Genomic DNA, 27853 nt, shown 5'->3' with positions numbered 1-27853 from the left:
GCTTCTCAGGAGGTAGACCATGTACTGGTGCTGTCCTCAGGGAAGAGAGGGAGGAAGACATTCAAGCTGGCCCTAGTGAAGAGTAGAGGAAAACTCCCAGGTGACTTGTTTTAGAGCATATCCAGGACCTCTCACATGCAGAGCATGGCCAGTATCCCTGTAGGATCAGCGTGCCAGTGAATGTTTCAAGGTTTCCTACTTAGGTGAAGAGGAGGCCTGGCCTAACAAGGAACACCAAGACAATATGGTGGGATGCAGCTCTGAAGCACTGGCTGGGCAGGCAGGAATGGGATGCAGTGCTAATATAAAGCCTGGAACCAAACTTTGCAGTAGCACCCCTAAAGGGATGTTAACACAGGTACGTAGTGTGCTAACAGGAGAAGGAAATGCTCAGCCAAGGGGACGGTCATGGAGATTAACAGGAGTGTTGAGGCCATGGAGTCATGGCTTGTTTGTTGCTGTTTAACAAAACATTCATTTTATTAGTATAGCTTGCCCTGTTTACCTTCTTTATTCGCTAGGCCGGGCTAAATCCTCTTGACTTTCTCCAGTAAGAGTAGCCATCTGGGACTAATCTAGATGCTGACTGCCATCTCTGAAATGGTCCTACTAAAAATGATTAGCCTTTGCATATTTATTCTGACTGTTGTTTGGCCATGTTGTTTAGATGCTATATTGCCTAAGCGGGTGGAGGAAAGTAGAGTATGGCTATATTCCAAGCGGAGTGAGTCTTCAATCATTTTAGCAAGAGACAGGAAGAATGTAGTTTTGAACAAGAACTGGGAAGTATTCTGATTAGAGGCTGTGGAAAAGTCCAATTTACGTGTAATAGTGGTATGAACAAGGTCCTGCCTGTGACTGTGGCACTGTGCAGGTGCAGGGAGAGTATTAGAAAATGGTTACAAGGATGGAGGGAGGCCAGAGAATGTGGCGATCAGATATGGACAGTGTCATAAAGAGCTCTCTGCTTGTAGAAGTCACATCTGCTGAAGTCGCAGCCGCTGTCAAACACTGGCTTAGAAGAAAGCTTTTTGCAGTGGACAGTTGTCCTGTAATCACTTGAACTGAAAGGGATCAAGTTCTTGTGTAGACTGTGAAGCAAATAGCATACTGTTGTAATTCTGACAAAGCTGTCAATGCCAGTATCAAGTCAATCTTGTAGGCAAGATGAGCAGGATTTGTGACACACTAATGTGGCACATTCAAATAGTGTAGATATRGTCATTTGTGCTTGCTTTTCCAGGGGAAAAAAAGGACTGTTTAATTTGAATGCTACCTTGTCTTTTGATGTCCTTCAATTGCCTTTTCTCACAGCCTGGAAGAGTATTCTGGGGAAGCATTGCTGTATGCTTCCTCTATTCTTAAATTTTCCTTTAGGCATCTACTATTAGAGATATGATACTGGGCAAGATGGACATTTCATCTGACCTGATATGGCTTTATTATGCAATTTGTGCTTATGTAAGTAATCTGTCTTCTGTGTAATATGAAACCAAGTTGTCTCACATGCTGCCTCTGGTGAAATACAGCTTTATTAATTTACACATACTATAGGCAGTAGTTCTGCATTGCAACATGACAGAACCTGATCACTGAGCACAGAACTGGAGTGTGATTACTTTGTGATTAAAGATTTACCAAATCAAATTTATGATACACAATGTTGTTGGAGTGCCAGAAATGCCATTCTAAACAGATAAAAACTAATATAAAATACTGTTGACCTATTTGTCTTTGTAAAACATCACAGGAAACATTTCCTATTTGAAGGATAATTGTTTCAATCTGTTTCAAATGTAATAATACACTCCTGCCATCTTTGGTGTTTAGATCTCACAGTGATCTATTACAGTTACTTCTCTCGCTTCATTGAAAGATACTTTGATCATTCCTTAGACATTGGAAAATGGACTATTTTATAAATATGCAAACACATATTTATTAAAGTGAAGGAGATTAAGGGTTTGAGATGGCTTTTATTTCACAAAGATGCTTCTGTTTTTTGGAAGCAACCTTAATCATTGCTACCTTTAATTCTTTGCAACTATMTGTAGTTGTGATGATAGCAGAGCATTGTCAAAGCATAAGCCAGGATATATGGAATGGAACAGTTTAGCTTAACAAGTAATCATGGCTACTTGGCTTTTAAAAGCATGAATCTTGATCAGTTTCTGCAATTAATTTTTTTGTCTTATAGAAAATATAAGATAGAGATATTACATACAGCTTGACATAGTTGGTTGGAAACTGGCTAGAATTAATGTTCTGTAAAGTATGTAAAGCAGCATAAGAACCATTGGTAACTGTTTACATGCTATTAATAATTAGCAACCTTCATACTAGTCTGTTAGGAAAGAACCACGCATTGGGTATAATAGAAACTCAACTCCATACAGTTGGGTTCAAATTACATTTGACTTGGACAATAGGGCATGAATGGTGCTCATTTGAGTTTCTGCCACTGTAAACAATGAGATGTTGGAATGTTTCATTTGTTTATTGATTTATTTATTTGGACAGGTGCAAGTTGATCATATAAAATGGATTTTTTATTCAAATATGGCCAGAAAATAGCTTAACAACATTTTCCAGTCAGAGCATATGATGATAACCAGCATCATGAATGGATAGATTCAAATTAATTTAGCCTGTGGCTGGTTTTGAATTGGGGTCTTAAACTAATCAAAAACAAAACTATGTTCTAGAGAAAGTGCTTTATGTGCTCTGTGGCCACCCAGAAAATAGCAAATACAGAATTATTTTCTGATTAATTTMTTTTTTATGTAGTAAGTTTCCTTTATTTTCTGTTAAAGATCATGTGCATGTCTGTGAGGTAGATTCTGTTAATGTTAATGGGGTTCATCCATGAGAAGAGGGCATTCAGATCTGATGGATCCCATCTGGATGAGGTTTGTTCTCCAGGGTATAATTTTCCTCGGCTATTTGAAACTCTTTCATAAGTGTTTCATGGCAATCAGGTTGTATAATTTGCAGAATGATGTCAGGAAGAAAGGGCCAGGAGGATTATTGCCAGGATCATACCATAGGAAGTAGTATCAAAGGATTAATTGCTTAAATTAATCCTAGGATAGCATTGATTCAGGCTTTTTTTTTTTTGTCTTCTCCATCAGCTGGACATTTAGCCCAAGTTGACACTGCAAAGGCGGAAAGGATGGGAGCATATCTTACCATTTGGGGCAGGTGAAGGTTGAAGCTGGAGAACCAATATGATGATACATGCAGAAGACATTATCTCTAGTCCACAGTTTCGCAAACTACTCATGTCAAATAACAAATTGCACAGTAATCTGCAAACAAGAGAAAATCCCACAAATAAAAACCTTTTAGGTAGAAATAAACCTACAAAAGGATTGAGAGGACCTTATACAGTTAATACCTTAAATTCATCTTGCTACACAACATTGGTCTATGCTATTAAGTTCAAGWGTTGCAAGTATGTGCAGTGTCCCAGTGCTTTCAAAGCTGTTTCTGTATCTCTCACCAGGTGAAACAGATTGGATGTACACTCAACTTGATGAACAAGGGCTTTAATATTTCAGTTCACACTGAGAATTTGCTGTCTTTATTTCTCTTTCAACATAATGTTGCCTTTAAACAATGACATGGCTTCTCCTTCCAATCCACGCATGTGATTCCTTTCAGTGCTAACAGAAGTTATGTGCAGACACTGATGGAAGAGTAGACTAGAGTTTCTCTTGAGGTGAACAACTGTTTATAATTAGAGCTGTGGGAATGAAGGAAAACCCAGCTAGCAAGCAAACAGTCACTCTTCCAAAAAGCTTGGTAAACTCATAAAGCTCAGGAGCTTAATCTCTGAACCAGAGTGCTTGTTATCTAATCCCCACCAGCTGTTGTGTACTTGGTAGCCATGACATCTGTAATAGAGCTGAAGGGCTTGTCTATATTGGTTGGCACCTTTACCCACCAACTGAACTCAATTCTTCTTTCATTGCTCACATTTACCTGCTTTAAATCATTAACCAGTTGCTCAGGGTTTGATCATCCATTTAAGGACACTTTATAGTAGATAGCTTCTACTGCTCTTCACATTAGGCATATTTTAGATATCTAGGTCTTCAGCAGGTCTGGTTTTTTTGCCTTGCTGATAAGAGAAAAATAGCAACCAAAAGAATTTCCTTTGGTTGAATGCTGATTTCTTATACAGAGTTCAAACTGACCTTGGAGAGAAATCTCTGAGTCATATTTCAGCTGAAAAATATTGACACAGTTCTAAAAAATATGGTACAACATTATATATGTGTCTCTGTTAACTGCTGTATATGTATTCACATATATGATTATAGAACATAGAATATACACGTAAGCAGTTGTGTGCATAGTCTTTTTAACTGTGGAAAAAACATTTGTTTTCATGGGTCGGTTTCAGCTGTGCTACAGTAAGTTTAATTCTTTTTAAGGTAGCAGAGGACAGAAATTGGTCCAAGATGACTTACAAGTAGTAGTGTGAACAGTAGCATGGCAGTTACTGAGAATCACTGTTTATAAGATGTCTGAACAGAGACATAAATCTGTTGCAAATGTGTTCAGCAATTTAGCAGTTTTGTRCCTACCTGGTTTCTGATAGCTCAAAACCAACGTGAGATTACTTGCTGGATTTTTTTTGCCAGTATATGTCATGATGCTGGAGGCAGAAAACTGAATCATGAAATACATCTACTAGGTGGGCTTGAACCCTCTCAGACTTGAGAAGATAATTCATTTTATGTCTCCCAGTTCTTGCTTGAGTGCTGTAACTTAAGCCTACTGTATAAAAAATAGAAACCACCACCACAAGCAGGGTTGAATAAAAGCAGTTGGGTAGGCTGTCTTATGTTGAATGAAATGCTGTCGCTTTGTGTTAGACATACTGTGGACAAAACTACAATTTTGGATCTTTCAGGGGGTTAGAGGGAAGGATGGCTTGTTCCTGGATCCCAAATGGGTTTAGTAGGAGGTAAATGCTGAACTGTTCTGTCCAGCTACGATAACAGCGTTATTGGGCAGGCACCATGGAAGGACTTACATCCATAGATTATTTTACAGGAGAAAACTTACTTAAAGCTTCCTAGCACCTGAGTGATTAGATGGGGATTTTGAAGTCATTGCTATGGCCAGAATTGTGTCCAAAGTCTACCTTAGTCTTGCTTTAGCTGTCACTGTGATGTTGTGGCTCTAAACTTTTGATCTCCTCATGACAGTTTTCAACTTCCGTAATACTTATCATCAAAATCCAGGATAATGTTCTCATAATAAAAACTATGCCAAGTTTTGTAAGAAATTCTTGTTAAAATGTTATTTAATTTCATTTCAGTCAGTTTTCACTTGGAATTCATTTCATTGATGCATTTTTTTTCTTTCCCCAGAATGGCACTAACAAGGTCTGGGACTTTATGAGGACACATGACAGGTAACAGGTGGAATCACATTTCCTTTTGCCTTTATGTTGTATTTCACTCCATATTCTCTTTGATAGGCCAAATCCTACTGTGCTGAGTCTCTTCTTTGTCCTCCAAGTTACTCTTAAAGTCTCATTTCTTGTGTAATTCTTGCAAATGCAACTCAATTATTTTAGATAGAATTAGCAGAAATTTTAATATCTACTCATGGTTTGTTGTGTCTTTCAGTATTTTTGTCATTTTTGTCTGCCTTTTGAGATGTTAAAATTTTAGCATACTGATTACTTTAAATGTATTGCACATTTGCATGGTTATATAGAAGATGAAACTATTGTTTGGATTGTATGAAATTTTCTTCTTTGACTGTGAATTTATTACCTGAGGGAAGGACTCTGTCCCCCACATACTGAGACTTAATCCTGTTATTTGTGCCRTTAAATGGTCTGTGACCATACTTCCCTCAACTGTGAATGTATAGCAGCAGATAATGTACTAATATAAAGACTGCTAAAAAATAATCTAAACTTTTGGCCATCCAGTTTGATTTTGTCACATGCAATTATTTGGAATAAGGTAGAAACTGTGTTTTAGGTTTGAACAAATTCTAGTATTACACTAAGTTTTTTTCCCCCCCGTCATTGCTATATAATGATGCTGTTTCAGGCAAAGCCTAATTCAAGTAACTTTGAAAGTGTTTGAATACTTTTGCGCCATTTGTTCTGTATGCCAAAACCTTCTCCTAAGCACACAGGAAGAAATGGATGGTYGGTGACTTTATTCAGTCTTTCAAGTTGTATTTATCTTATCAGGGAAGAAAAGGAGTAATTCTGGACTTCAAAGATCGGTTGATACAAAATAATAACAGATAGGGAATATATGAAACAGACCCAGTCTCAGATTTATTGAATACTAAAATATTTATTTGTCTGTTTTGAATGTATTAAGACTTAATCTAGTCACTGAAAATTTAGTTTACTGAAAAATAAAGATAAAAGCAGAAGTAACAACTTTTTCCCTAGAAAAAGCTTTTCTAACTCTCTTAAATGTAAAAAAAATGAAGCAAAGTACTAATAGCAAAAGCAATTATGACTCATAATCAGAATCATTTTTAGAGATGTACTCTTCTTGTGTGTGAAATAAGTTGGTAAAATCAATTGCACTTTGGAATTTTTTCTCTGTCAGAACCCTTTAAATCCTTACAGTGAGTGTTCTTATGTGTAGATACCTGAGATTCATATAAAGTGGTGGCAACATTTTTTTTATCAGTATAAAGATTATGAGGGTAAAAGTTCCAAGAAGACTAGGAAAATATTAGATTGCTTAAAAATGCTTGTAATATTTGAGAATAAGGACAGAAAAAAGGCGTGATATTTTAATACGGAAGTTCACGCTTGCTTTTGGAATTTGCCTTGAAGACAGTTTTGTCTTTGCACTTTTTCTGTCCATATGGGCATGTGCCTAGATTTATGGTCAGAGATAAAAAGGCTGAAACGATAATTGATTGTTGGAAATGTAATACATGCCCTGTATTTTCAAGCAAGTGAATCCAGCCTCAAGTCACAGTGAGGAGAAGAACGTGACTTCTGAAAGAATAAATTATTTTATTATTATTTTTGTTTAAACTTTAGGTTATCATTGTTAGTATATGCAGCTGAGTGGGGTAATATTAAAGGATCAGTTTTCCATGAACTTCTTGGGAACAGTATTTCTGAAGGACTTTGGTGGACATTTTTAAAATAGTTGAGAACATAACTGTATAAAAAGGCTACAGCCACATGTCATGCCAGTCATCTTTGGTCACATAACATTTGTTAGCTTCAGATGTACAACAGCTGCCATCCTAACTTACTAGTGACTACTGTTGAATTGTAGAATGTATAACACTCTTTCACAAGTAAATTCATTGCAGCTTCTGAAACTGAAGGAATAACGTGAGCTTTGTGTAGAATACCCATGTTTTTGCATAAATTCTATTTGTGAATGTGAAGCCAGTTATTACCATATAGACTAGTCAGGTTCAAGATCCTTTATAATGCATTAAAGCCCCACATTTGTATTTTAGTAGGACAGTTGTGAGGCTAGTTACATGGCTAAGCTTTCCCTGGTGAGCTGTTGCCTCTGTTTAATTGTCTGATGACCTCTGGTTTTGTGCTACCAAATAATTGTGCTTCTTTCTGGTCTAAATTTTGTATTTGTGCTATAGTTATTGTATTTTATTTTATAAACAACTGATTTCACCATTAATACTGTGAAAACTGTTCACATTTGTTCTGGAACATTAAATAAACACATACACAAAGATTATAATTGAAATAATAGTTTTTTCTTTTCAGTATTCTTAAGTAGTTCTTATAATTTAAACTAAAATCATAATTTTGCACACAGTAGCATGTAGTTTTTCCCTTTTTCAGAGCTGTAGTGTTTAAAAGATAGGAAGATATTAAAGTAACCATGTTTTAATATGTTCATATAGGATCATATACCATATTATTAAAGCCAGTAGTCTAGCTGCTGAAGAGTAAAGAGGACATCATAGTTAGAGGGCCCTTAGAGGTTTGTTACCCTTAATGAAGGCTAAAATAATACTCAAGAAGAGTAGGGGCTTCTGGTATACATGTCCTGTTGGTCAGGTTTTCCTAGTCCATAAAGTTAGTAAATAACTGTCATCTTCAGGAACATTGTAGATGTGCTGCATAATTAAGACCATTTTCTCAGAAGTATTTAAAATTTATTTTACTTCTGAAAATGCTGTAGTGCTGTAAAATGCCCAGAAWTTTTTTAACTCAGGCTATTTACTTAAATTGAACATGCACACTGGGATGCCAAATCTGTAAAGTACATATATATATGTATTATATATTTACATATGGTTTATATGTATAATGAATTTAATGATATTTAACAGAAAAACATCATTGTGCGAGTCATTGTACAACAACAGACACCAAGCCTATTGCCTGTCTTCATCTGGCATTCTCTTTCAGTGGCACAGGTAAGCATGTGCTTAAGGCTGACTTCATTGCTAGGTAGCAGTGAACTAAAATATAAACTTAGAACTTGTACGTTCGGTTCCTTTGGGACATCTGCGTTTCTTCTCATTTCAAATGAAGTCAGCATACGCCAAAATTCAGTAGATTTGTATCAGAATATAGACTTGATACAGGAAAATATTTAGCAGGAGAGATCAAGTTATTTTTGTATAAATTTATCCTTTTCAACTGTTCAGATCAACAGCTGATTAAATCATACAAAGACAAAAACATAAAGACTGCAGTAGTCATCATAGGTGTGAGTCACCTCCTTTTAAAATCTGACAATATATTGCAGTAGGACTCGACACAAAATGATTTAACCAAACAAAAGCTGACATAACGTTGACACAAGGTGAAGTAGCACAAATTATATGAGAGTTTCTTTTCTTAGTTATTGATATAGAGCAGATGTAGGCTTAAGCGAAGCGAGCTTCAGTGTGCAGGTCCTGAGCTTTCTTAAACTCAAGAGCATTCAGAACTAGGATATCAGTCCTGGAATCACCTCTGCTTTGTTTAGTTTGTAATTTATGCTAAACAAATAATTGCTTACTCTCAGTCCCTCCATGCCAGTTAAAAAATGGGGTTTTTGCAAAATCATTACCGGCTCACACAATAAACTGTTACCAGGGCAGACCTGCAAAACCTCTGTTGCCAAAAATCAGCCGAGTATCAGTACAGACAGAAAAGGCAGCATTTTCTACCATATTTGGGTTTACACTGTAATGGAAAGAAGACTGTCTCCCCAGCACAAGAAGACGTACCCGCAGAGAGTGGTTAAGCCCTGGAACAGTTTGCCCAGAGAGGCTGAGGAACATCATCCTGGGAGAAAGTCAAAACCTGACTGGAGAAGTCCCTGAGAAATCAGATAAAACTTTGAAGTTTGCCCTGCCTTGAGCAGGAGAGGGGATCACATGATTTCCGGAAGTCCCTTCCAACTGAGTGTTTCTATTTTATCAGTAGATTAAATACACCTAATCAGTGTTACAGTTCTCATGTGACAATTGTCAAAAACCTATCAACTCTTCGAGAAATCTGTCAACTTGCAGATTGTCTTGCTGTCCCCTTGTCTATCTGAAAATAATACATTTCCTATTCTGGTCCTGCAGGGTTGCATTCAAGTTAATGTTGCTTTGAAGAACATACAAATGAACACTATCAGAGCTCATTTATTAAATCTTTAGAAATAACACTGAAGATTACTAAAAATGAAAGAAGAAAAGTAATAATCCTTTATTATCCCATTTCAATTGTAATTATTTAACAAGTTTATTGAGGTGTTGCTCATAAGTGTTACATACTTCTGCATCTGCTGTTTTCAGTAGTAACACATAGCAAAAGATGCTTTCTGCAGTTACTTTATGTAGTGCTTTTGTTTGTAATTGAGCTTACTTTTCCCCTGAATACTCGACCAGTTTGTTCTCTTATTACGAAACATACGCTCACAAAAATCAACTGGAGTGCAAGAGATTGAAAACTTAAATGCAATATATTTCAAGATGCTTCTTATGTTTGAGCCTGTCAGAACTAAGTGGAGATCTTAGTTGTGTGGATGTTTTTTTGTTTGTTTATTTTTTTAAAGATCACTGCTATTAAAAATAAAAAACTGGCCAGGAGGACATTTTTCTTTTACAAATTTATAGTGATTTTCTATCAGAAGTAGAAACAAACCAAATATTGCAAACTAGTCATCTATGCCTGGAACAAAAAAATTGTCCTCTAAAACAAGACTTATGGTCCAGTTGTATTCTCCCTTATCCTGATTTGGCTATATTTAGTACAATAAGAGCTTGAAATGTAACACTTAAGTTTTACATTCATCTACTTTATAAAGCAATAGACCTAGTTCGTTTCAGGTTTCAGCAGCTCTCCTTAAAGAGATTCAAGGCTTTTAAAAGACATAATTTGGGAACAGATGAAGGTCAGTGTACAGTCATGTGCCTGCTCTTGTGCTTCAAGTAATAATGTTTGAGAACAGGAACATAACCATACAATTTGCTAGTTGACAAGTAAAAGGACAGCTTTCAAATTGTGTTGTGAATGRATATAAAGCAAAATTTTGGCTACTTTTGTATTTAAAAGTATGAAAAATTCAGTTTAAAGCACACATTTAAAAGCAAAAAATGGAGACTGAATTGCATACAAGATTGTTATGTGAGTTTCTTGCAACCCTGAAAATAATCATGTGACAAGGAAAAGGCGTTTGGACCAAAAACCTTATAACTATGCCTGTTCTTCTACCCTTGTTATATTGCGTCTTGAACGAMAAGCAAAATGTCAAAGGCACGTGTCACAGTGGCTTGCTAATAGTTCCTGAGTTAAGAATTTTTGCTGGAAAAAAACTTAAAAAGCCATTTCTTCTCTCTGTAGAAAAAGGAGGAAAATAATATTCTGGTCCTATAAAATGAATTTCTTTTAAATTAAGAGAGTAATTTACTTCACATCTAAAACATTTGTTACTATTGTAATTGACCTGTTTGTTTTAGGCTTTATTGTTTATATATCACAAAGAAAACCGAAAATTACGGTTTTCCATCAGGAGGGAGTTTGCAGGTATTCAAGGAAATCTTTGCCACAATGTATTGTCTCTTGCAGGTACGAGCGTTGTTATCATATACAGGAAGAGTATTATTGAAACATGTTAAAATTAATATAACTTAGCCTGGAAAAATGACTATACTCAATTAGGCGCCACGTGCTGTGAGTTTACCTGAGCCTAAGGGCTGGCCTCTGGGTGCCGCTGCGTTTGGGCAGCGTGGCTGCGGCGGAGCGAGCGAGGAATGCTGCCGGCAGGACAGCTGCGCCGGGAGGCTGCYGCATCCCTTCTTGCCATCAGCGCGGGCCAGAGGATGGGTCGCGGGAGGCACGCACGTGGCACGGAGGAGCTGGYGTTGCTATTCTGGCCTAAGGGCTGGAGCAGGCAGCTATGGAGACAGGGTGGAAGTCATGTGCCCTGACCACATTATAGGAGTGGATTAAATTCCTTCTCCTATTTCATATGCCAGATCGTTTGGGCTTTATGGAAATTTAATCCTGTATGTATTTTTCTGGTTTATGTCCTAGTGTATTATAAGACACCGTGAAATACAACTCAGATGCTCTCTTTGTGTAAGAATTATCACAGTAGATTTCAAATGGATAAAATGCTGCTTTTTAACATAGGTAAACTGTCTTTCTTGGGTGGCATGTGCCTTTTATGTACTGTGATGTGCTGTTGTGCTGTAAACCTTGTCTGTCTTTGTAAYGTCTCCTTCAGGGTGTCGATGGTATGGAATTTTCGTGATTATCTTCAGAGATAGTGCAGAAGATAATGCACTATTTAAAATAAACTGGGTGTAGTTCAACAAACAACAAAAATGATAAAAAGTTTAAGGAGATTATAGCTGAGAGAAGAGGTAATGATGGCTTGGGCATGTTCATGCAAAGGACAACACAACTGAAGAGAAAGAAATTACTACTTATCACAAAAATGTAAAGGAATGCAATAAAGCAGACAGGAATCATTTAATTTCATTAGTCATCAATGACAGATCGAGAAATGGTGGTCTCATACAGAAAGTATACTTGAAATTGAACACTAAGAAACCATTTTTATCAAGAGGCAGTAAGATGGTCTAGGAAGGCATGTTCTGTAATTGCTATCATTGAAAATACTCAAGTCTAGACAAGGTATCTGTTTATTAAGGATGCTATCTGGATAATGATATTTTTCCTGCTATTAGAAGGAACAAACTTAGTAACCTGTTAGTTTCCTTTTAACCCAGTAATTACATGATTTGTTTGCATATGGTATTTGCAAATAAAATGCACTTAATGCCTGATTTCTGTTTTTTTTTTTTATGCTGAGGCTTGAGAGAGTGTCTGCTTATATGCCAGGAATTCTGCAGGCATATTTACTGTCTTTTAGATGTCTTATTATTTGATTATGTTGTTAACTTAAGATCTGATCTATATAAAATCATAGCAATGAGGCAAAAATAAATGTATTTGACACTGTAAAGATATCAGAAGAGAAGAATGCAAAATAAAAAGCCAAATTTTCAGATTCTGATTCCCAGTTTTTAAGTATCTGCTATTAAAACACTATATAGCATAAAAACTCTCTCAGCTGTATCACTGAATTTGGATAAAATGTCATTAAATTTTCTATTCAGGGCTTCACTTCGTTGGAAAAGTTAAATGTTGGCCTAATTTTAAGAACTGAATCCATAAAAATGCTTAAAATTAAGACATATATAAGTGTTTTGGTTGATTAATCATAATTTTCTAAATACAGGTTTATGGTGGTCAGATTATAGGATCTGGTTTTTACAACTTTAAGAGTTTCAGTTTTCAGTATTTTCAATACTATGCAAAATGAGTAGGCATGTTATTCTGTTACAGTCACTGAACACAAGAGTTTTCCCCTTGCTTCCAGGTGGTTTTGGATTAAACATGTTTTGTCTGGAAGGGGTGCCAAAAACTAACATGGTCTAGAGACATTAGCATGGTCCTGGTCAGCTTTGGGGATTGGTAGGAGTAATCTTATGAAAGCTAGGAAATGTTCTATAATCTCAGCATATACATTTTTGAATTTTAGCTGAAAATATATCTTAGAAAGGAAGCGATTTTTGAATCCAGTATTTCAGAAATGGGAAAACTAGGTAAAATATAATTAACAGTATTTCTCAATCTATGCTTCTTAGTCATGGTGAGACTGTATGCTTATACCTTAGAAGAGATTGACTGTTATTTACTTCATATTTGATTTTTGGTGCATATGAAACAAAGTTGCTGGTTTGTGTTTTCCTTTAGCTAGTGCATAAAACTCAAGTTTTTTTTTATTTTGTGAACTGTCCTTGAAAGTTGGTGTTGTTTTAAAACTTTGGCTTTTGCCATTTCAGAATGCAGTCATACTGCTGCTGTTTAGATAGATCATTTATTGTTTTTATTATGTGATAGCATTTATAAAAAGCAATTTCACAAATAATTAAGAATTGGAACAAAAGCCCATCAGACTCTCGACATCTGTTGCTTATAATGGCCCACAAAGCTTTACTTAATCAAATCAAATAAATTAGAATAAAACCTGATTTAGTTAATAAAATATTTTGTTAAAAGAATCCCATTGAGATTCAGTGTGTCATTTCCAAGGGTATCCTGGGATACGGGCCAAGATATGACGCTTAAAGAATGTTATTGAGAGCAACCTTCTTTGATGTCTCATTTATTTTGCAGTTGAATTTACTTTCTATTTTTTTCTTTGTTATATGAAAATAGGGTGCTGGGAGGATTATTTATTCCCCCAAAGTTCTGCTGCATCTTGTTCTTTGATGGATTGATAAAGCACTCGGGTACAAATTAGTGCCTTATAAGTAGATAGAGTTTATATTTTAAAAGTGCATGTATATGAATTTGTTAACACTTCTTAATTCTTTCTTCCACCAGTCTGATGATTAACCAAACATATGCTTCCTGCTTTATGGTGTCATGAACAACTTCCTGCTGCAGTTCAGTTTACTGAAACTAATCTTCCTTTTGATTTTTTCCAAAGTAGTATTTATTTTTCTTAAACATGCTTGTCTCACTGCTTTATTCTGGTTTTACTTAATATTGAATGTATTTAAATTGTATTGGAAGATCATTCAAATTTCATCAGAACACAGTAGTCTTCTAGAGGTCTCTAATTATCTTTTGCCAAATCCACTTTATCTGTGATTAGTATGAAAGGCTGAATGTTTTTGTCAGGAGCTTATGGCTTTGCTTTTGTAATAGGCTGCATTTTAAGCAGCCAATTGGATTGGTGTTGGCCTTTGAAAAATGTAAAATGCTTTGAAGGAAGACTTAAATGAACCAATAAAGATTTTGCAAGCACACACATTTAATCTAAGGACTATCTGCATTATGGTTAAAAGCTCTGAGAAACTGAAGGAATTGCACTGCAGAATAATCAAAGGGTACAGCTTTATTGCATGTCTGTTCCGAAAATGAGGGGACTGTTTTCTCTGGCTTAAGATACTAGGTGCTTCTCTGATAAAAGGCAGAAGATAACACTTATAAATACCATATTATAAGTTTTCCGGGGCATGTCCAACTATGAAGAAGTGAATGGTTAATCTGAATAGAGAAGTAACACAGGGATTCTATTTCTTTATTTCTCACAGATGCAAAAATACTTTTGAAATAACTGAAGATGAACTACACTCTGCTGATGTATGAATCCCCCAAGAGAATTATTTGTGATTATTAGGTCAAACAAGTTTGTGTTTTTGTTTGTTTGCTTTAAAATTGAAAGTGTAGCCATTTTTGATTAGAACAAGAAAAGGATGCTTGTTAGCTATCTTGCTTTTATCCTGATCTGGGGTACTTCTCAGAGGTAATATTTTAAAAAACTAAATGGAATGAGGGTCTTGATGTGGTAAACCAACATGAAAGATCTAGTTTCCAACACTGCGTGAACGAAGAAAGATAAATCCCTATAACTTTAAGAAGAAAAGCAAATGTATACTTTAAAGCTAAAATAATTGTAGCCCAACTAAATGGTTTATTTGTCTCTTACTAACTTTCCTTCTAGATCAATTCATTAGTCTTGCCATTTGCTCCTTTATGAGCCATATAGGCAAAAATATTACATGTTTTATATCTGCATGTTCTCCAGCCRAGATAAATTTTGTTCTGTTAATATTTCTGTGGTTGCACACTACTTTGGGTTATTTTCTTCTGATTGTATCAAGGGGATTTTTAATAGCAAATATCTTTTGCGAGTCAAGGGGACTGCCTATATCAATTACTTGCTTATATTCCTGCATGTCATCTTTGTATTTGTTTTGGAATCTTCCATTCTATTTCCATTCTGTTCTCTGAGAATGGTAACTGAATAACCATGTGTTCTGAGAGTGCTTTTTTTTTTTTTAATTAAATAACATTGCTTTCTAGCGCCTCCACTACAGAGCTGAGATTATCATTTGTAAGCAGCACAAAGAATATTACAGACTTTGTACAGATTATGAAAGAGTTCTTAGCCTTTAAGGGYAGGTTGAAATAGTTGAGGTTAATAACTGGGAAGTCCTGGCTTTTAATGTGACGGCAGCCTTTTTAGGTGCTTTATCTTCTATTATTTCCATTCTGATCAGAATTTGTGTGTGTGATATGTTAGACATCTATACAAGGAGCTACCGAGTTGCTCTTACAATGATTAAAGAAAGGTCAGTTTCTTTGCCCTTGTTACCTCATCAATTCCTTAGCATACTGTAGTATTAGTACAAGCTTATCTTTAAAAAGCCTCGTCTCCAGCCTTGAGAGTCTTACTTCATTCACAGAAACACAAGAGAATCTTGTCCTTTTCTTTGCTATTACTGTGCTACGATGTATTTTTTTTCAAATACACATTTGTAAAATATGCGTTAAGGTACTATCTAAGAATAATGACAGGCCAAGTTAGTCTTTATTTATTAAAGGACTTTAAAAGTTTGTTTCTGTCTCATGAAAAGCAATTAGTAAGTGTTAGCAGTTGCTTGTGGATTAACTGTAGCCAAGGTCAACAACTGACAGATCATCAAGACAGAAGATTACTGAACCAATGACTACAAGGTGAAATTCTGTTTCTACCCAAAAAGACCAAAAAAACCCAGACAAAAACTTACCAACAACCAAAACCTCAGAGAGAAAGAAAAAAAAAACAAACCAAAAAAGCTCCTTGGAGTATTGAAGCTTTCGAAGTACGCATTCTTGTAGCTTTGGCAAAGCTGATTTAACTTTCTTAACTGCTAGAAGATGCTTCAAAAGAATTAACTTTCTGTCCTCTATATGCGTGTGAAATTTTTAACAGGATGTCGGTTTTCATTTTAGTTAGTTATTTTCTAAACTTCTATAAGAGATTTTTGGTCTATAAAGGATGTATTCAGGTGGATATCCTCTCTTTTAATGAGAGTCTTAAAGCTGGAAGGGGAATTACATTCTGGATTCCCATGTTGTAGATGTATGGTCAGCTGTATGTAATTTCTACCCCATGACTTACATATCTTAGGGAAGCCTTACTTCCATTATAGAAGCCTAATACCTGCCAATTTCAGTCCTTTTTTTTTTTTTTTTTTTGAGTTTAAGTGATTAATAGTTTAATAGTTTAATAGATTAATAGTTATGTGAGATCCTTGACTGAATAGTGCTTAAAAAAGCATTAGAAATTAGTCTTTTTGGTGTCTCTAAGAAAATGTCAAATAGCAAGACCAGACACACTTCAACTGCAAACCTGAGTATACAGTAAAAGCTCAAGTACAGGCTGGCTGGTCTTTGTAGATGTCTTACTGACATTGTAGGCACAATTCTTCCTTAAAATAATTCAAAGCTACCCTAATTGTTTGTGTATTTACAGAAGGACAGAATGATATCCTACAGTAATGCCCACTGCTTACATCCTTGCTTTCCTTGGGAAAAAGTCTCCCATAACTGGAGTGGTGATTGATTGTCTGTATAAAACTTCAGGAGGAAGCTGAGGAGATGTTGGGCTGAAGGCAGAGCAGGCCTGCGATCTCCACTGTCCCTGGAAGACTCCGTACAAGCCTGTATCATCTCTTAATATGTTTTCTTTTGGTGTAGTCCCTAAGGCAACCTCCAACAGACTCAGCGGGGAGGAGCCGGCTCCTTTGCTGGTCCAAGGTGATCTGTGWCTCATTCGAAGCAGAAGCAAATTACAACTACTGAATGACACATAGAGCACATTTTGAAGAGTTTTCTCCCCAGCCRCCTCCTGCCTGCAGAGTTAGCAAACACTCAGCAGTAGCAAGTGCTGAAAGTGGTACCTGTGTGCGAGGGTTGTGCCATGCACTCCGTGAGTCCCAGGTGCACATCTGTAGCTTAGTGGCATTGCATTTACATGAGTGACCTGTTCTTTCTATTTTCCTGGATGCCAGATGCTGGAGGAGTAGCAGGCAAACATATTCAATGGTGGATTATGGTAAAAGTAACAATCTACCACCCAGAATGATAAGGTTGGCAGGTCTAAACTGGGATAGCGTTTCATTTGCGCAGACATGTTGTGGCTTGTTTTTAAGGTATGGAGGCTAGTTTTAGATTCGCCATCATCCTGTTACATCTGAATACTTTTTCCTCTGTAAAAAAACCAACCAAACAAAAAACCAAACAAAYTAGCCCTCTATACTTCTGAGACATGTGCATGAATCCTATTGTTAGGTTAGGACTTCTGATGTTAATGTCAGATTAAATTCTTTTCCAGGATTCATACCATTCTAGGAGAGTCTGACTTTTTTTTTTTTCCTTTTAGTGGTTCTGTGTAATTATTCTGATAATATCTAACTTGGGCTAGGTTGATCATCTGTCTTTTACTTCCAGTGATGTTCCCAAAATTCACTGTGAATGTTTTAATTGTTTATCTTATATTTTTACTTTTTATTGATCACTTTAATGTATATATGTGTGTAATTCTTTAAAGTATGATTTAYTGTAATATTTTTAAAGAATTTCCTTGAAACATCAAATACATATGTAATATTCTATGGTATGTTACCACTGAAGGATGCATTTGCACCTCTGTTTTTACAGTAGATAATCATGTTTGACAACCTGTATAGTCTGTGAAAATAGTAATCTTGAAATAATTTTGTAATAAATCTTTTACATGATGATTTCAAACTCTAGAAGACAAAGACTTTCAGTATGCTGTCCTTACAGGCCAGACCAAACAACTGAACCCACATATTTGGGCTGATGCAGCAATGAGGAACCCCATTGAAAGCAGTGGCTCAGGGGATACTCCACTGAGATCTGATTGAACAGTCTTGCCCTAAATTACTCTAATATTCAAATACATATTGTTAATGCAGTTTTGGGAGGGTTGTCATAAGTTATAAATCTCATCATCTATGAAAGTATTTCATGCTCTCTTGTTTTTTGTGGAATAAAAACTACCACATTGCATTTGTAGTGTAACACTCATCTGAAGAAGGTTTAAATTTGAAGTTTCTTCTCTGTGACTCTCCAATTCTGATGAGAAGTATTGGAACTTGTGTGTTGTCATTTGTTAAAAAATGTAAATTTATGTTCAAAATTGTTTGTCAGTCTCTCAGAAAATTAAAAGTAATTAAACAGAAAGTTCTACAGATTTGTGCCATTTCTGTACCCTCTCATCTCAAGATGGTGTGAGAAGCAGACAATTGTAATAACTTGCTGCTACTCCTTTCCAGCTTAATTTGATCTTGTTCCTTAATTCTGACAGATTGTTTTTAATTTTCCCATCTGTTCCATAAAAATCTCAAATGATTGACTCTTAGGAAAAAATAATGTCTAATAGCTGAGCCATTTTTAATGAGAGTTGGTATGAGTTGTTTAATGAGACATGCTGAAGAAGGCAAGCCAAAGGAAAGACTGGGCCTGGAGTGGTGGGTGTAAAGAAAGGTAAAAGGCATATGTATCCTTCAGGAAGTTGCTGCCATTTACTGTAACTTTAGCATTCGACCGCTGCTGTCTCTAATTTCAGGTATTTTATTTATTAACCACAGTTAAATTTAAAATAATAATTAAAAAAAATATCAGGGGAAAGAAATTTCYCCTTGTTTTTAGTGCTTTTTCTGCCCTCAGACATTACCACTTTGGGGAAAGTGGTAAGAAAAAAAAATTGGAAATGGTCAAAGAATAATACTTAACCTAAAAACCACTTTAGGCTCTAATTTAACTTCAGCTCACAGCCCACACCATAACTCCCAGATACTCTGCTCATCAGAAAGAACCTCCGTATGTGTAAACAGAATGAATATTCACTTCCASTATCTCAGAAGGCTAAAACCTTTGCTTTACAATTGCCTTGAAATGACATCTCCTGGGCAGGAAGCTATCAATGTGCAGTACAGGTCTTTGAGAATAGCAACCATGAATATAAATGTTAACATCTGGACTTTTCCTTTCTGTTTTTATATATTAGAATAAACATTAATATTATTTTTAATAATCTTCAAATAGCAGTTTCTCTGGCAGTCTGTGAGACTTTATRATTAAATCAGATAGTGAAAATAAATATACATCTCTTCCACAAGGAAAGTTGAGAGTTTGACTAAACTCTGCAAATATGCCATTGTTAGTCTAATCTATTGTAGAATTCATAGAATAATAAATGAACTTTGCGATTGCATACAGTGAGGCATAACAAATGAGAGAATGCTACCGTGGTAATGAACATAACATACACTTGTTTTTGTGGGTTTTTATAGGATACCAGCCTAGGAAAGAGACTTTTTTCTGCATTTTTTTTACCAAGTAAAATCTAGGAGTAATTTAACTGGAAGAGGGAGTGGGGAAAATCAGTACTCTACAGTTTTTGAGCGTCTTTGAATACTTGGCCTGTCAGGTCCAATGGCATATCTTTCAAACAGCCAGGGGGATGGGATAGAGATTAAAATGTGATTTTTAAGACACAGAATGTGTTAGCAGTTAAAACTGCTTCTAATCTGAGTTTGTACACATTTAGACTTGGATGGTGTCTGTTTTAAGGCCCAAGCGCAGCCAGTGGCCATGAATAGGAGATGCTCTGTGCTTATGCACAGAGAAGTCTCTGGTTGTGATTGGGACTAGATTGTGCCTAAGAGTTTGTCTATCCTAATCTGAGACTGATATGAGGGAAGAAAATATTTTTATTTTAAAGAGTTTTTTCTTTTTGTTACTCTCCATATCCCTAGAATTGGTGTGGATTTTTTTCTATTGGGGTGAAGGAATTGATTGTTAGGTTACTTTGTTTGCTTGGAAGGAGACAAAAGTGACCTAATTTTAGATCAATTCTCTTAGGCTTTAGCAACATGACCGATTACCTATTACTCTTGATGGATTTTGGACAAGTATCTTGTTGCACTGTGGCTTTAGTARTAAATAGTAATAAATATGTATTTATGTAGTTAAAATAAAATTCACAAGATGTAAGTTTAATAGTGCTGCATTAATGCTTCATAAAGCAGTGATCTTTGTTTTTTATCTTCTCCCTTAGTGTGTCGATCCTGATCTTTAACACTTCTCGGCAGTGCTTTGTTGTGGTGAAGCAGTTCCGCCCAGGTAATCCTCTTTTTTTTAGATTTACTTTTGCTCTCTAGTGAAGCAAGCTATTAAGGGCTTAGCAGTTAAAAGTTGGTRCATCTGTGGTGACAAAATCTTTGTTCCATATTCTGTTTCTTTGTATTATAGCCCATGCTTTTCAGTAGGTCAGAATTTCTAACCAAGGAAATTTCCATTACAGATGAAACAAATGACAAGGGTAGCCTGATGTTCTGCTTTTGGGGTTAGTCATTGCCCTCTTTTTGATGAAATTGCAAACAGGTTTATAATGAGCATGCTTGTATTTGAAGTTTCATCTTGACCTGTCTAATATGCAGTAGGCAGCTTATGTGCCAAAGCACAACAGTCCTTTTTTTAAAACAAAAARTAGTAGTTTATGTATTATTGTGCATTATATACTTGGGAATTTAAATAAGAAAACCTCAGGACTATATATACATTTTCTTCGATCCATGGAGATTTTTGTTTTACGATATATTATGAATTTAAGGTAGTATACTTTTTTTTTACTTTTTGTATCAGTTATTTTAATTCACAGTATTATTTACTTTTCAAGGTTAAAAATGAAATATGTATCCTCTGCATGTTAATTAAAAAAAAATCACGAGATATTTCACTGACTGTTGCTAAGAGACCATTTCAAGACTGTTTGTGGTAGACTTTAYTGGAAACTTTCTAGGGTAGTGTCATCCTGTCCTTATCAATAATGATTGACAGGCTGTTCAGTGTTGTGCAGCACTGTTATATGGATAGTTCATGTTTCCCGTGCAGCACTGTTTACTATTATAGGGAGAAAGAGTTTATCTATTTATTGATAACGCACTGTTTTCTATTTGCCAGCCAAATAAAATAGCTTGTATATCTGTTGCCCTCTTTGAGGCAGTCTTAGGCAGCTAGACTGCAGAGGCTTTTCACACACATGTATATATATCAATTAATAATGGACTGTGAAATACTCCCCAGTGCTGTGAGGACACAAAGCAGTATATGATGTAAACCTTTGTTTAGGAAAACCAAAGGCAAGCAAATGAATAAGAACCTGTAAAAATAACCAATATTTTTTTTTTCCATTAAGGGTATATGCTTAGATTGTGCGGAGGGGGTGGGAGGATACAAAACATGGGATATAGGTCTTACAGTAACACAGACATGTCCATTATATCATCTCCATGGAAGTACCAAACCTGCTAGAGAGCTCTGCCTCAAAAGACTGGATTATTTTTGGTATTGTAAACAGAGGCTGGAACTGTTCAGAAAGCTGGCCTTAGGGACTAGTGGTCAGTTAGACATCCCATAGCAGCTCAGTGATTGCAACCATGCCTGTACATTGCTCATATCACTATAATTGTGTTTCCATTACCTGGTTATTGTCTGCCTTTATTGCCTGCCTGGTGTTTCCACAGAGCAAAAATTAAAGCCGAGACTTTTCTCATTACTTGCGCCTATCAGGATCCCACCAGGAAGACAATAACACAGCTCTTTACTTGTGAGCAAACAGCTGCAGCTCAGTCACCAGGCACATCCCTGGCACACATGGTTCTTGACATATGTGCTTGCCTTTCCTTAGGGTGTGGTTTTGTGGTCAATTTYTGCCCATTTAAGTCTGTGCTGTTTCTGAAGGCAGCAGTCCCTCTTCATACATGCATTCCCACCTCGTCCCCTTTGACAGCGCAAGCCTTTATGCAGCCATAGCAGAGGTCTGATATGGCTGAAACAGATAATTTTTTATGCAGATTAGCTAGCTGATCTGACYGGTCATAGAAAGTCCATGCTGGCTTGAAGGGATGACAGAAGCACACATCTGGGGTGAGGCAGAAGATAGGACCATACTTTTTGGTGGCACTGTGGACTTAGGTCATCTTGAATGATAATAAAATTATGCATTTGGAAAGAGCAGAGAGAGATGAAAAATTACATATATATCTCAGTAGTTTCCATATCAGATCTTCACACATGACTTATTGGCYGGGGTCCTGGGCAATGCTCATTTTGGTAGTCAACTGACCACACATTTTCAAATATAATTAAATAACGTGTTCCTGGGGAAGGCTAGGGTTGGTACCTATAAACATATGCTGTATTTTTTTCACTGTAAATATAATGACCATTCAGTGGATTGTGGTGTTTGTTTTTTCAATGACTCAAAATAAACAGCATGAAAGATTTGAGTCATAAGCCATGTTTTGTTTCAGGAGGTACTAAACACCGGTGCAATCAAAGAGAAACCAAAAGTTTAAACAGAAACCAGTGTGTTCCCCAGTCAGCTAGATCCCAGTTACCCCTCCAAATCCATACTATTGTCCCTTTGTCTTTCAAGAGAGCAAACAAGTCTCTCTATATGAGTCACCTGAAAAGGCTGCTTTGAATAACAGTTATCATCTGATTTGACTAATTCTGTCTTACCTTTGTCCCAGCTATGCAGAGGGAAATTCGAGTACATCAGTTCTGGAGTCTCTGCTCTGAGACTCCTTACAGCTGAGTGGCTCCCAGATAATTAATCAAAATTCTTAATAAGCCCTACATGGTTGTCTGAGTCCTCATTGCACTGCTGCTTATCACTGGTATACATCTGATGATGAAAGAGATTGCCCTGTGATGAAATGGCTGTTCCTAACCAAAGTAGCGTAAGCCATGGGAAGACAAGAGAGTGATCAGACACATGACTAGAGGTGGATTACTCTGCTGGGAGATGAGTTCTTGATTCTAATATCTGCTCTCAAAACTGTTTATGCATTTGAAGTAGGTTGACAACAGAAATAGTTCTGGGAGAAGGAAGAGGAGAGTCGCAGGTTTCCATCTGAAGATCATGCTTTAGCCAATAGGCCACAGACTTGTATTCTGTCCGTTGCTGTATCTCATCTGGCTCATCAATCTTGCATTCAATTTTGCAGCTTCAGGAGAGGTGTGGGGGACCCCTCTGTTCCCTGATATCATAGCATACAGCTTGGTGTTCTAGACCTTCCTAATTCATGAACGCTATGAGTTTGAACCTTCCTCAGCCTGGTGAGAGTTGGGGAATTTTTACTCTGATTCCTTGGTGAAAGCTCTAATTGTGGGACTCTTATGCAGAAATGGCTGGTACCTTTTCTTTTCTTGAGAAGTTGAGTATTTGCTTTGAGTGTTGGTGTATGCCAGGGTATGCTCTGAACAGGACTGCTGGATTGTGTCCTTCTGGGAATGTAGGGTTTGATCTACTTGGAGCCCAGTTGTGCTGAGAGACAAGTAGAATGGCAGGTGCCAGCTGGAATGACAGGATGTGTWTCAGAGATTCAACAGGCTTTGAACAGAGAGTTATTTTAATGACAGTTTCATGCTTCAGTACCTACCATCTACCTACACCCTCTTTTGGTGCCTGAGTCCTTTACTGGGATACATGTGTTACTCCATTTTTATTTACTCTTAGGGGGATGTTAATACTGAAGATTCATTAGACTCTTAAGAGTCTTTTATTTGGCTTAGCTAGGAGAGATCCTGAAAGTAGTTGTCATTTATGGTGATTATCACAGCTTTTATAAGTTTTTGGAATTAGGACAATATACATCCTCCAAGGATCTGTCCCTCAGGCTTTGCATGGAATAATTTTGTTCCTCCTTGCCACATTTAAAAAAAAACAAAACTGTGAGCTCTACTCATGCCTTTCAAATAAGAAATAGAGGCTCCTTTCCTTAAATGTTTGCATCTTAAGGGTCCAGATGTACCTCCTGACAACAGCTTTAAAAGTCTTAAGTTCTGGACAACTTTTTGGACACATTTCTGCACATTGTGGTTTGGKTTTTTTTAGCCAGATCTAGGCAGCTCCCTTCTCAGTGTGCTGATCTTCTTACCCTGTACTTTCAAGGTGTCTCAACAAGCRTTGTAGCAGGAGCCTAGGCAACAAATTCTGGGGTACAGATTCTTCCCTAGAGACCAAGTGCTTAAGAGCAGGTCACTCACTGTACCTTTATGCTACAACACTTTTTTAGGGCCCTGGTTGTATATCGCAATTTTAAGAAATAATGAACCAAATCCAGTAACTTGAAGAAGAAAATTGTTCTTTAAACTCAAGCTCTTTTATGTACCAGTTCTATAAGATTTGGAATGGGAAATAGAAAATAAGCTCATTTGAAAATGATGTTATGCATATATAAAACATTCATGTAAAATATTTTAATTTGATAAAAATAATCTCAAATTTTAAAACAGTTTTTATTCTTGGTGTTTTATAACACTCTGGTAACTACAGTAACTTTTCATTAAAAGCAAGGATAGACATGAGGAAATTTCAAAGAAGAAACAGATGGAATTATACCTGTAAATTAAAGTTGTAGTGATCTGGAATTGTCAATAGTAATTCATTGTGTATTTAAATGCAGTCCTGCAGGTCTTGCTYGGGCAAAACTTCCTTTGACATCAGCAAAAAGTTTTGCTTAAATACAGGCTAAAATATGTCAATTGCACTTTATTTAGGAGTGCATTACAGTGGCAGCTGTTTGTAGATTAATTCAAAACGTCTTTTTCAAATTCCACACAGGAATCTATGCAAGGAACTATATGTTCAAAAGAGGATTTTTTTTTTCTCAAACAAACATACATGCTTTTCATATCCTTTCTAAATAACAGCTGAGTTGACAGGCTGAAAGGCTGATCATTGTGCACATGGTACATAATGTACAACCCAACTTTCTTGCAAAATAACTGCATGGTTTAAATTAAATCCTGATATCCGGACTGCCCAGCAAATGGAATCTGTTGGGAGCTTCTGGGATGTAGACTTATGGGATGAACTAACTTTTTTTTTTTTTTTTGGCAGTGTGCATGAACTAATCCCAAATGATGTAAGCAGAAAAATGTTTAACGATAATTCTGCAGATATGGCAATAAAACCTTTGTTTTCTAAAATTCTAATTTCAGTGTGTCATAATTTTAACAGACAACTTAGCCGACTTCCTTGCCGCTCTCAGGTGCCCTGTGGGTTATAAATTCCCAGGCAAAATTTGTGCTCTGTGTCTTTTTTTCTATTTATTATGAGTACAGTCAGAAAAAAACTATTGTTTCTTTTTTTTTTGTATTTCTTTAAGCTGTTTACATGTGTGAAGTAGAAAGGCAATGTCCTCAAGTCTTCCAGAATCAAGACAAGGAGAACTTCTGTCATCTAGAGGATCCTTTACCTGCTGCAGTAGGAGTGACCTATGAACTCTGTGCTGGCATTGTAGACAAACCAGACCTTTCTTTAGAAGAAATAGCACGTGAGGAAGTCTTAGAAGAGTGTGGCTATTGTGTTCCTGTTACAGACCTAAGGAAGATCACCTCTTACAGGTAAATAGCAGTAAGTTAACACTCCTAACTATATTGTTTCAAAGACAGATTTCTGAAGTGGCTTAAATGTAAATTAATGTTTCCCATTTAAGTCATGTCTTGGAGAAACAAAGGACATATGGAAGTATATGAAAAGTGTAATCTTCAGAAAGTGAGAGGAGTATTTCCAAAGATGTAACAAATTACATCTCAACTCATAATTATGCGATGGAATTCCAAATAAGAATTAGACTATTGTGATTTGTTCCAAAGACTACTAGAGTCTCAGCTGCATTGGAAAAAGTTCATAGAGCTCTTAAGAGCAGAGTTTGTTATGGTGTTAGAAAATATTTTGTCAGAAACTGTCCTGCTTTACTGTATCAGGCTTTTTCCATCTCTGATTATTATTATTCTGATTAACAAGAAAAGCTGCCCAAGATGGACTCTGATTTTCCATTAATAGAGCTCTGCAGCAGCATGACAATTTGCACCATTTGATCTCTTTGTAGTTTCAGGGCCATAAAATATAAACAATTCAGTTTTGTGAATTGGACAGTAATTAATGTATGGGGTTTGTGGCTTGACTGTGAAGGTTTTTACATGCCATTTATTGCAGGGCCTTAAAAATCTWTTGAAATAGATATTAACATGTATTAAAATATACATTAGGAGTAAAGGGAAAACCTACTATGAAAGAGGAAAAATACAAAATGTCAATCATTAAAAAAAATCAAGAGAAATTTTGCACACATCTTTAATCCCATTATAGCTCCTTCCCRCCCTGTAGTATTGTTATTCCAAACATATGTATTAATTTTACAGAGAAAGCTGCAGGTTTTTTACTTTCTTCGTTTTGCTTGACATCTCTGTTGAACTAGGCCCTGTCATTGGTTTTTAATTTGTGAATTGAATACAAATCCACAGCTGTCAATCCTGGCAAATGTTATTTCCTGCTGGATTAACAAGCAATGCTTTGGGGGGCGTGGGGGGGTGAATCACAGGCGCTGTCTCTTACAACTCCTTGAAACTAGATTAAGGGTTTGTTCTGCTGAAAGAAAAAGTGCTTTCTAGGTTTATGAACAGAAGCTGTCCATAGCATTTTGTATGTTGTGACATTGATGGACCATAGCATGCAAATACACATGTGCACACACACACACACACACACGTATACATGTATAAATATTCAGTTTTGACATGGAATAGATACAGGCCCTTTTTTACCCAAATACTATATTTAGGTGGCTTTGTGTTGGACTTGCTATGTTCTATATTACCAAGTGAATTTGATTCTAAAGTTTTTGGTCTTGCTATTGACTGTGTTGYGTTCTTTTTCTGTTAGCCAAAGAAAGGAAGATCTGTCAGGTCCATGAGTATTTGATGCAAAGAAAGGAAATAATTTGTCCCCCTATGGTCTGCTAAGAACATTTTTTGTAAGAGTAACAGGTTTTTCCAAATTGTTTATACGTTCATTCATGCTGTGACTGTCATACAAAGCTTTGACATAAAACATGACATTAATGCCTATGCAATCTGTTAATGATTACAGTACMTTATGTAATTTTATTATGATCTGTCATCTCAATGACCCATATAATAATTGCTTTATATTATTTATTGATCCATCAGGTCTGGGAGAAGCCTTAGAAAACAGAAATGGAAGGCATTTTGAGAGGATCTTGTCTAGACAATTCCTCTTACAAAACTGAGACTTAGCAGGATCTGAAATGTTTCTGATAAATGCACATCCTGTGCTTTCTCTAAAATCTGTTCATTTCATAACCTCTCCGAGCATTCTGTTTCAAGTGTGTACCTATCTTTGCCTTAAGCCTGTTTTTTCTCATGTCTTGTCTAAATTTCCTGTTCTTCACTTTTAAGTCCATGACCTATTACCCTGTTCACAGTGGACGTGAAATACTTCTSTTTACCTGCTGCATATTTGTTTGAACATGTGCCCTCTTGGCTTTATTTTTGCCTATGCAAAACTATTTTAGTTGATTCAGGCTTTCTCTTCAGACAATGTTTTCTAGGTATCTTATCATTTCTTCCGCTGAACTCTACCTTCTCTTCATCTGGTGTGCATCTTTCTTAGAAACATAGTGY

The 27853-nt window shown here is 36.2% G+C and overlaps 1 protein-coding gene across 4 annotated transcripts in view; it reads left to right on the top strand.

The window, feature by feature from the left end:
- The window catches only part of NUDT14 (nudix hydrolase 14), a 61944-nt gene that overhangs the window by 23198 nt on the left and 10893 nt on the right, over positions 1 to 27853 (top strand). For 2 of the 4 annotated variants that reach the window (XM_026088662.1, XM_026088664.1), the window contains 3 exons: positions 5385 to 5428; positions 20412 to 20476; positions 25534 to 25771. In XM_026088662.1, the coding sequence (XP_025944447.1) occupies positions 5385 to 5428; positions 20412 to 20476; positions 25534 to 25771 (347 nt within the window). Of the gene's footprint in view, positions 1 to 5384; positions 5436 to 16617; positions 17264 to 20411; positions 20477 to 25533; positions 25772 to 27853 lie in introns of those variants that run through there. The other 2 variants (XM_026088666.1, XM_026088663.1) reach the window with 2 other exon arrangements.

This window comes from Apteryx rowi, unplaced genomic scaffold, assembly GCF_003343035.1.
Source record: "Apteryx rowi isolate R43461 unplaced genomic scaffold, aptRow1 scaffold_78, whole genome shotgun sequence".
NCBI lineage: Eukaryota > Metazoa > Chordata > Aves > Apterygiformes > Apterygidae > Apteryx > Apteryx rowi.
Note: the sequence above shows the minus strand (reverse complement) of the source record. Positions and strands in the feature narration are given on the sequence as shown.